At 43.8% G+C, this 11,222-nt stretch overlaps 1 protein-coding gene across 1 annotated transcript in view; it reads right to left on the reverse strand.

Moving 5' to 3' along the window:
• XPO1 (exportin 1) overlaps positions 1–8,450 on the reverse strand; it is a 43,740-nt gene extending 35,290 nt beyond the window's left edge. Inside the window, exons 1-2 of the mRNA XM_037527459.2 lie at positions 7,674–8,450; positions 3,910–4,041 (exon numbers count right to left, since the gene is read on the reverse strand). Of these exons, the coding sequence (XP_037383356.1) occupies positions 3,910–4,035 (126 nt within the window). The 5' untranslated portion in view covers positions 4,036–4,041; positions 7,674–8,450. The remainder of the gene's footprint in view (positions 1–3,909; positions 4,042–7,673) is intronic.
• Between the last annotated feature and the right edge of the window lie 2,772 nt (positions 8,451–11,222).

The raw sequence follows: 11,222 nt of genomic DNA on the forward strand, positions 1-11,222 counted from the left end.
TCCCGCGCTTCTGACTGTACCCAGTGCATGTATAAACAAAACAAACAAATATAATAAATAAATAAATAAAAACATGCCTCTATAAAAAAAAAAAAAAAAAAGTAACAGCTTAACCTTTTTAACCTTTGAACACTCAACTTGATCCTCCCTATTTCTTTAAACCTATTTCTGTATCATAGGTTGTAAGCAAAAAATGAAAGTTCCATGGCTTTAAAATTTCTCACCCTTCTCTTAGACTAATTTATTTAATCAGGCTTTTATTTTATAGGTTATAAACAAGAAAGGATCAAAAAGGGAAGGGGAAAGATACATTCTTATTTCACTCATCTCTGATATAGATACTATACAACCTTCTTGGCTTTCATTATAACTTGCAAAATAAACAGATCAACAAATCACCTTTCTATTTTGGCTTTAATGTTAAAGCCAACAATATTACATTCATGATTTCCCAATTAATCACTCAGAAACAATATGTACCATTTAAAATACATATTCACTAAGTTAGGTAGCGGATCTGTACCCTGATGACACCATCAGAATGAACCACCAGCAAACTTGAGAGGAAAATTAGTTTCCTGGGTCCCACACTGAGGGTCTCCTGTTAGAACTAGATTTTGGGCCTTCAGGTGGTGCAGGGATTAAAGACCGCACTATAAAGCTATGGCCACCCACTGCAGCAGGAGTTCGATTCCCATGCTGGCCAGGGAGCAACAACCCACATGGCGCAGCAGACCTCTCCTGCTGCTTCCCTCAGCAGTGTATTTCAGCACATCTGCCTGTTCTGCTCCCTACTCTGTCGCTGGTGAATCCTCTCACACCTCTGGCCTACACCCCAGTTCTTGAATGCATAAATAAATATTAAAAACAACAACAAAAAAATAACACTAGATTTTAAGTTCTTAAAATATGAATCTTATATATAACCTATTTTATCTTATTAAGGGGTTGGTAGCTTTAGGTTGTGACCTTTATATTTATAGTACTTACTTCTACTTAATAGTATAAAGGTGATGTGAAAAGAACAGTGATATGAAGTTATTATCTAGGGCCAAAGCACATTTTGGTAGTGTTTTGATTCCCTTGAAATACCGATATCTAATTAGAATTGAAACCTAACTAGATTGGACTTACATGTGAAATAGTAAACACTAAGAGGATATGGAAGAGCAAAAGAGCCCTGTCTAATAAGTTATTTGATCGAGATAATACCAAGAGTTTGTCAGACCTTATAAAGTGATGAGCTTTCTATCTCTACGTAATTCTTCCCATCATTCATTTCAATCTCTGCACAAACCATGTTTTCTCTTAATCAGTTTTACTCTTATTTCTAGCTTTTGTATCTCAGTGTCTTTTATTTTGTCATAATCTCACTATCCCCACATAACAAAGTTCCTTTAAATTAAAACTCCAGAACTTAAAGTAGTTACAAAAAACTTAAGAACAATCTGACATTTCCCTGTTATTAATGGAACGGTGAAAACATTTTAGCTGTGAGGCATTAAAAGAGTTGAAGACACCTAGAAACCAACTCTGGAGAAAACTTCAAACTCATCCATACTTGTCCTCCCAACAAAAATAGAGAAATGCTTACAACATAGGGTAGTCCCTAATGTTACAATGCTAAATAGCTTACTATTAATTACCCATCTAGGCAAAATTGTGCCACAGGTTAAAAGCCACCCAACTTTTAGAGATGAAAAGAGGTTCTTAACTGACTCTAAGTTCTGAACTTGCTTGCTTATCTTTAACAAGTATCAGTTTACTGATTATCATTATCCAGCTGATTTGTCACATAAAACTTACAATCAGGAAAATTCTTTTAGAAAAATTAACTTTTGGCCTTTATAAGTAGAAAACATTTACAAACACTTTTCTAATTCACTTATTACACAGCCAAATTTGAAACAAATCATTAAGTCTCAATTATCATGAAACTTTATTAGAAGTAGGGTTACAACATATTGTGCACTATAAAAACTACTGCCATTTCAGTTATGAGTCGAGAATACTTTTTTTTAGTTTATTCACCTACCCTTAAAGTTATAAAGTAGGTTAAACAACAGCAGTAGCTGAATGAGGTGAAAAACTTAAATGCTCATTTGTAATAGCTACAAACCTATACTTTTAACATGGTCAAAATCCATTCCAACCTCACCACATGAATTTTAACCTTACTTTTGTATTTTCTTTCAAAAGCAGCTGCTTTCCATATATTCACGTTAGAAAGAAGCTTAAGTTTTACAATGAATGGAAACCATGAATGGACAACCACAGTATATGTTAATAAATATGGCTGAAATAACTTTTTGAGGAATGCTTTTAGAGACAATAACAATGATCAAAGGCCCCCCAAAATATAAATTTGAATGAACATACAAAAATCATTGCACAGTAATTTTTTCCATTCATACAATTTCCGTGGTGCCTTTCCCTTTTAAATCCTCTTTAGTGATAACTTAATAATGTTCAAGATCAGAAAGAAATGTTTTTGGAGGTGCTAATATTCTTATACCACTGCCTCTTGGACTATCTATAAAAGATACCACTATCCACTTTTCAGGTTTCTAAAAAACAGGATAGCATTTAGGATTTAACTATGTAAATATATATTATCTGGGCCTCCCTGGTGGCCTCGGGTTAAGTCTCAGCAATATGACTCTACAGCCTTAGTTTGATCACCAGCCAGGGAGCTAACCTACATATGGCACAGCAGACCTCTCCTGTCTTGCCCACTGCTCCCCTTAGCAGTGTATTTCTGTAAAATCTGCCTGTTCTGCTTCCCACTGTCTCTGGTGAGACCTCTCACACACACCTCCACCTCTGGCCTACACCCCCACTTCTTCTACAAAACAAAAACATTTTTAAAAGTAACCCATCAGGGCCTCCCTTGGTGGCGCAGTGGTTGAACGCTGGGCTGCGAAGTGGCCCGCAGCAACCTCTGGCCGGTTCAATTCAGGGTCCCCGGCGGGGGTCCCACATGGCTCGACAGACCTCTCATGCAGCGCCTGCTGCTCCCCTCAGCAGTGTATTTTACGTCCGTCCGCCTGTTCTATTCCCCACTCTGGTGAATTCTCTCACCCTCCTGCACTTCTGACTGTATCCAGTGCTTGTATGTATCAATCAATCAATCAATCAATCTTAAAAAAAAAAAAAAAGTAACCCAACAAAATAAAGTATTACCTTAAAGATATATAATTTCATACATACTAACAACATTATTTACCAGAAACCCAACATGTGGCGCGCTAAGATGTACTAATAGGTATTTGCCACTCACCTTTATAACAACTTTTATCCATTAAATTTTTTTTCTAAAAATAAAGTTGCACAGGGTAGATACAGGACTGTCCATTTTAACTAATAAGTTCAAAAATACTCCTGTCTTATCTACCTGTCAGTGGGATGTCAAAAAACTGCCCCAAACCTTAAATAAGTCAAAACAGACTTAAGTATAAATCAATTTCCTATGTTACAGAGCCACTTTTACAAGAGCTAAAATTCCAATGACGTAAAAAATGCTTAATGCTGTTGGATTTTAAAAACAAGTTTATACCTGAGGTATTTAAATTTTCACAAGTAGAAATGTATTTAATTCCAAATATATTAAATACACATTGCATATAAGCCTTCCATACCTATAAACTGTAAATTCATTTGGGCTCTATCTTTTATGGGTAAAGTCTTCAAGTTCAGAAGGTCAGAACAAGGACAATATCCCAAAGCATCCCACTCCAACCGTGTCAAAATATAATGCAATTTCTGTCTCCAGGACACTTCTCATTACAATATACAATTCCAGTTTAATACAAATGATGTGATACCTCTTAAAAAGGTGATAATTTAAATTTTATTCTACTACTTTGTTACACTGCAATAATGATATCAAGTTTTAATGAACTACTTTACCTGGGCTCCTTCTCCATGGTATAAGCAATTCACCACATTGTCTAAAAGGTTGATATCCAGTTTTTGGCTGAAATCAAGCAGCTGACGCGCTGCATGGTCTGCTAACATTGTCATAATTGCTGGCATAGATTACTGAAAATAAAGAAAAAAATTTAAGGTGCCTATGAAGTTCTGGTAGTACCAGTCAAAAACTACTATTTAAATAATTTTAATTCAACTATATTCTTACAAATACCTTAAATGTGTATTTTAGAAAACCAAATAACCGATAGTACAAATAAATAACAAAAGCTAGTTACTTACCTACCCTATAACTGCATTAATTGTGGTCGATTCACCTTTTCTGACATTTCCCAGAGAAATCTTACTGTTTTCCCCCTCTACTAACCTTAATATAGTCACTGTAACCTGTTTTTAAAACAAATGTCTTGGGCCTCCCTGTTGGCGCAAGGGGTTAAGAAGCGTCAGGAGTATGAAGCTATCCACAACTACTGAAGCAGGAGTTCAATACCCTGCCAAGGCGGCAACCCACATGGTGCAGCAGACCTCTCCTGTCTCGCCCGCTGCTTCTCTCAGCAGTGTACTTCAGTAGATCTGACTGTCTGCTCTGCTCCCCATCCTCTGTTGAATTCTCTCCTCCCACCCTGCACCTCTGGCCTGTACCCCAGCTCTTGTATGCAAAAACAAATCTTCAAAAAAAAAAAAAAAAAAAAAACTGTCTTATTTTTAATTTATGGTATGGCCCTATAAATTCACAGTTCAGTCTTGATCTCAAAATTTTAAGTATAAGGCCTGCCTGGTGGCTCAAGGGGTTAAGACGCAACCTATGAAGATGTGCAAGGTCTCTGCAGCTCCCCGCAGCAGTTTACTTTGGTCAATCTACCTGTTCTGTTTCCCACTCTGTCTCTGGGTGAATCCTCTCACCCCCGCCCCACCTCTGGCCAGTACCCCAGCTCTTGTATGCATCTTTAAAAAAATTTTGTAAGTATGGATGGAAGTTCAAGTGGATGTGTCTTTCCTTCCTAAGTAGAGTCTTCAGTAAAAGTTCACTTTTCTCACTTAGTTTTAATTTGTAAATATACGATGAAAAGGGAGAAAGGTGTTGTTTTCCTATTATATATTAGCAATGATTAGTAGGAACCACAAGTCTAACAAAATCTTGGTACCAATTTTCTTAACCTCTAAAGAACTTAAGTTTCTATACCCAAACCATCTATATTTCAACCCTCAATGAATTTGGGGATTGAAAGTATAAAAGTTCCTTAAATGTACAATCTAGGGAAAAAAACTTTATAGTAATACATCAAACAAACTTTTAATAAAACAAATTCTATCACAACAGAAAAATAAACTATTTTGCTTCAAAATTATGTACAGGTTAAAACATACTGGTTCATATGCAATGCTACCCTTATAAGAGAATTCTACACCAAGAGGCTGGCAGGCATCCAAAATTTTGTTGTCCAGCATTATAAAAATCTTTCCATTTCTTTCAAGTCAGTGACAATCAAGTCTCATCAGTTAAATCAGTACGTACTCCTTAACCTTTTTTGGGCCAAGATGCCTTACAGTAGAGGAACATGATAGCTCTTTCCCAAATAAAAACCTCACAAATTTGCACACAATTACAAAAGATTCAGGACACCCCGAAAGTCAAGCATAAAACCTCAGACTATGCACTCCTGCTTTCCTGTATTTAGATCCAACAAGATCAGATGATCATGCCCACCGCTCCACGTCCTAAAAACTTTCCAGGATCAGGAAATGGGTGACTAGTTTGATCACTTTAGGGTGGACACACTCTCTCCATAGGAAAAAGGGATCATACGAATAATATACGAAACAATTTATAATAGACTGGCTATTTTACAGTGGTTTCAAAATGTTCTTAATGTCAGCAATTTCAATGCAAATGTATTATTTAACGATGTCAGTCACAACAAATTAGTTGAGTCAAGTTGGATATAATGTAAACTTTCAGAAATTACGAGTTCAAGATTTTGTTGAAGTCTGCCAGTTCACCAGTGAAAATTAAAACTGATGAGCTTTCAAATATTTATAGCAATTAGTAAACGTGTTTTTAATACGTACAAGATATACACAACAAAAACTTGTATCGACGTACTTATGAAGATTGTGACTGAAAAGCAAGATCCACAAAGTACCAAAGAGTACGCATAAAAAGCTTCAGGGTTTTTTTCTGCTTAAGTATGTAAAGATTTAGCCACAACGATCATAATTTAATAGCCAAACCAAGAAAGAACTTAATAAAATGACTAAAAAGTTTACTTTCAAGAACATTTCTCATACAGAGTTCTTCGAGCTAAATTCACGTGAATAACCTTAGAACAGAAGCACTTAAACACAGCAGTTTGCCATCCTTCGAATCAGCGGCTATCTTCGAAATGACCTACCTATTCGCGAACCGTACATACAGAAATGGCGGCTTTCTGGTTAATGCCAAGCACTTTTAGTCCCCCAAATCAAACAGTTTCCAAAAACATTCCTTCCACTACAGCAGTGTCCCACAATCAGGCAAGATAGCAAACACCACTGCGGCAGAATGAAACCACAAGTGCCTTTTCTGTTTGGGACTCTCAATCCTAACATCCACTCACGAGATAGAATACACAGGGGATTATCTAGCAATGCGGAGACTCCACAAGTGACTACCAAAATACCTTCACTGCCACTTCAAACAGAACAGGCAGGCGGCTCCACACCGCCAGCTCCCACCCAAAACCCAGAAAATCATAACCGTTTCTTAGTGATAACTACACAGTAGGTCAAAAAACAAGTCGCTACAAGGAGACTGCTATACTTAGGTGTGTGGGCAAGCGCCTGCTTCATTCAGGAGAAACACACCTCACGAAGGCCCGCCCTCCCGCGCTCCCCGCCCGGCCGAGTCGCAGTTCTTCTAACTATAGCACCCGCGAGCACGCTCACCCCGCCCAGGCTCGGAGGAGGCTTTGAGACCAGGCGCCCGAAGTTCACCGCCCATTCTCCATGCAGCATGGCCTCTGCGTGCCCAGGGGAGGTCCGGGCCGGGCCAACCCCCGATGCTTCCTCCACTACCCCGCTTCCTCCCTCCCAACCCAAACTCAGAGGCATCGGAATGAAGGAGAACCAGGGCATCACCCAGTGCATAATGCCAGCAGTAAACGGGCCGTTCACTTCCACTCCAGACCCTCCCGCCCCCGCCGAGCAAACTGCAACACGGAGCCCCCGCCGCGGATCCCTGAAAAAACCAACCAACCTTTCCTACTTAGAATCTTACTCTACAAAAAGCCAGGAAGATCTCCGAGTTTCCTTACAGAGGGCGCAGGGACGCGGCAGCCCCTCCCTCCCCCGATCCCCAGCTCTCCACCGAGGGGCCACGTGATGCAGGCGGACGTTTCAATGCTGCTGCACTAAATATTTCTGGAAACTTCCACTCCTAATAATTTACAGAGATGTTCCTGAAATCACCCCAACTTCTCTCCAGCCCCTTGGGCCGGGGAAGCCCTTCCACCCCCGCGCGGGGCCCCCTCTCACGGCCACGCTTCTCGCCTGGCCCCTCCGCCGCCCGCACACGCGAAGGACCCAGCCGGCGCTCCCCTCCCGCGGCCGCTCCCCGCCTCCACCCCCAGCGGCAGAAGCGGCTCCATTCAATCGCAAGCTCCGCCGTGGGCCCGCCGCCGCCTCCCGGGCTCGCCCCGCGCCGGCCTCCTCCCGCCCGGCCGCGCCGCCGCCCGACCCTCGGCCCGGAGCCGCCGGAGACTTACCCAGAGCCTGAGCCAACTGCTGCCGCTTTCCTCGTCGGGGGTTGGGGCGAGGGAAGGTGGGGAGGGGAGAGGGGAGGAAATCAAGGTGGGTTTCACAGTTTTCCCACCTTAAAAAAGGAAATTAAAAAAACGGAGAGGGTAAGGGCAAAAAAAAACTCAACAATATTTACTCTTTCAGGGCCACCTCCCCCCAGCACACACACCCACCCGCCCCCCCAAAAAAGGGGAATAAATCTGTGGAATAAATGCTCCCGCCCGGCTGGGGAGTGAGGGAAGGGGGAGGGGAACGGGGTCAAGTCCCAAAGATTCAGCCCCAGTGGGATCCTCCAGCCACAGGCGGTAGCAGGAGCGGCAGGAGAAGGGGGTGCAGAGTCCACACGGCCGGGGGACGCTCTGCTGCCAGTTGCAGTCCGACTCCCCCCTACCAAAACACGGCTCCCTCTCACGCGGCTCCGGCGCTGGGCCCCCCCCACCCAGGCTCGCCTAAACTTTCCCCCTTTCTCCTGCTCCTCAGCGACTGGTGGGTCCCCCCTCCCCCTCTGGGTGGTTGCACGGACTGCAGCAGCAAAGACTGGAACAGGCACCGCCGCCGGGGCTGTAGCTACTGTTGCTCTTGCTGATGCTGTAGCTCCCGCTGCTCCTGCCGCGGCCGCTGCAGCCGCTTCTCCCCCTCCTCCTAGTGCCTCAAACTCGGAACCGGTTGAAACCGGTTCAGACTGGGAGATTCCATCTCGGTTGAGTTTTCAGCCCATGGCGCCGCGGAGCGTTTGGAACCTGGGCCTCCGCCCCCAGCCCGCCAGCCCATTGGTCGGTTCCAGCCACAGCCGCGCCATCAACCTGCCTGTTATTGGCCAAGCCGCCCGTCAATCCCACCTCAAGGATCCACACGAGCCCGCCGCTTCGGCCCCCGCCTCTTTCCAGCAGCGATTTGCCCGCAGAGTGGGGGAGGGGAAGTGGGGCGGGTCGACAAGGCGTGAGGAGCGGGGTGGAGGAGGAGGAGGTGGGACCAAGAGCAGAGAGTAGCTGAGAAGAGAGCGAAGAGAAGCCGCAAGGAGGATTGGGTGGAGGAGCTGTCAATCAGCGCAGTCCGCCCTCGACTTCCCGTCTCCCTCCCGAAGTCCCCTCCCCGTGCTTAGCCCGCAGGCCCGACCTTTTCGGCCCGTTCATTGGCTGGTCGCCTTCGGTGACGGAGAGGGTGGGGCGCAGCCCCGCGCTGGTGGCGGCGCGAGTTTGAGCGCGCGGCGCGGCGGTGTTCGCTGTGTTTCCCCAGCCCCGCGCAGGCCCGCCCCCTCCGGGTCCCGCCAACCTGCGGGTCTTGAGCCCGCGGGGATCTGGACCCGCCCTCGCGCTCGGGGGCTTCACTGCCTCGAGGGAGGGCGTAATCAGTTTTGTTTTTCAATCGGTGAAGGGTGGAAAAAAAGAGCTTAAAGAAGACATCCGAAACCAGTTCTAGGCCCTTGTTTGAACCATTTAAAAACCTGGGTTTGTGGTGCGGGGAACTGAGGCTGAGAGTAACAGTAATAGAGACTGGGTGCGGCCTGGGGCGTACACTCCAGGTTCTTTGAGATCTCCCACTCCTGGAAAAGATACCTGCATAGTCTTGAATTTGTCTGCTTCTACAACCAACCTTTCGTAAAAACTAAAACATCACAATCTGATTAGTTTAACATCGCGTATTTTTGCTGCTTAGACTTGCAAGCCAACTGCCTCCCACCTAGTGCCCATGATCTGTCCCTACTCTCGGTTTCCCTTTTCAGCATAGCTGTCCTTCCCATACTTCGCCAGAGAGTATTTTCTATGTAAGTTCGTGGCCTTTCGCAGCCATCATCAAGAGGTTGATAAGGGCCTCCCTTGGTGGTGCAGCGGTTGAGCGCTGTGTTGCGAGGCTGCCCGCAGCCTCTGCAGCGCCGGTTCGATTCCCGGCCACCGGTGAGGGTCCCACAAAAAAAAAAAAAAAAAAAAAAAAAAAAAAAAAATAGAGGAGGCTGATAAATGGTTTATTAAATTATTAAATCAACACATTTTCTTCAGTAAGTCCTCTTTCAGTCCTCAAGGTGGACAATGCCTAACAGCAGATCACCATTTAAAAATAGCTCCTAGGGCCTCCCCCGTGGCGCAGAGGTTGAGCGCTGCCTGCAGCCTCTGCAGCACCAGTTCGATCCCTGGCTGCTGGGCGAGGGTCCCACATGGCGCGCAGACCTCTCCTGCTACCCACTGCTCCCCTCGGCAGTGTACTTTGTCAGTCTGCCTGTTCTGCTCTCCGCTCTGGCTCTGGTGAATTCTCTCACCCTCCCGCGCTTCTGACTGTACCCAGTGCTTGTATAAATAAATAAATAAATCTTTAAAAAAAAAAAAAATAGCTCCTTGGGCCTCCCTGGTGGCACAAGGGGTTAGGCACAGCACTATGAAGCTATCCGCAGCCACTGCAGCACGAGTTCAATCCTTGGCCAGGGAGGTGACCCACATAGCGTAGCAGACCTCTCCTGACTCGCCTGCTGCTCTCCTCAGCAGTGTATTTCAGTCCATCCGCCTGTTCTGTTCTCAACTCTGCGTCTGGTGAACACACACACACACACCCTCTCCCTCTCCTGCCTGCATCCCAGTTCTTGTATGCATAAGTAAATCTTTAAAAAAATAAAAAATAAAAGCAGCTCCTTACTCTCCAGTTATAAAAACCCAATAACTCAACACCTAGATTTACCAAAATGATATTAGATGACATTCAGACCTAGGATTTTTATTCATGGCCTAATTGAATAAAATCAAATCATTGTATGTAATATGATACACACTGATTGTTTGGAATAGGGACATTCTATTACCAGAAAAACTGCAGCTATGCTTTAAAAAGGTATGCCTTACCCCACCCCACCCCTTTGCACCTCTTGGACCAGATTTTAGATGGCAAAATAGGAATAAAAACTGGGAGTAGACCTGACTTTGTTCACAGTTTTACCTTGGTCAAGTTGATTCACCTCTTTTGGCCTCAATTTCCTTGCTAGGACCAAATGAATGTGAGGGAGCAATGTAACACATACAGCATTTAGTGAGTTGTAAAGTTTCAATAGTCAATTTGCTGTCCCCTCCTTTGGTTCTCATTTCATCTTTCAATTCTACCCCCAGAAAGTCTTATCTGTCTGACTACAGTGAGTCAGTTGTAAATATTTAGTTATAATTTTTGCCTATAGTTAGCTGAAATGAGGTTTTCAATATAAACAAGTTATTAACGAGTGCTAAAAAAGTGACAGGCAGATAATTATATTTAATCACTGTATTTTCAGGATCAAATTCAGAACTTGGGTCTGATGGGTGTTTAATACTTCCTTCATTACCTTCACTCGTTGGAATCAAACAGATTTCAAACCTAGGAATGGGATATGGATAAAGAAATACAAGTGATATGGAATGCCTGACTAATGTCCAATAGGCTGTTAGAGAACTTTTTGTGCAATATTTCACTGAATTCTCACAACAACCCCATAAGATAGTTTTTATTTTGCAGATCTCACGCTTGTTCTCCCTCCTTCATCACACATACATATACACTCA

Source organism: Talpa occidentalis, unplaced genomic scaffold (assembly GCF_014898055.3).
Source record: "Talpa occidentalis isolate TD23 unplaced genomic scaffold, MPIMG_talOcc4v2.1 talOcc4.5, whole genome shotgun sequence".
Lineage (NCBI taxonomy): Eukaryota > Metazoa > Chordata > Mammalia > Eulipotyphla > Talpidae > Talpa > Talpa occidentalis.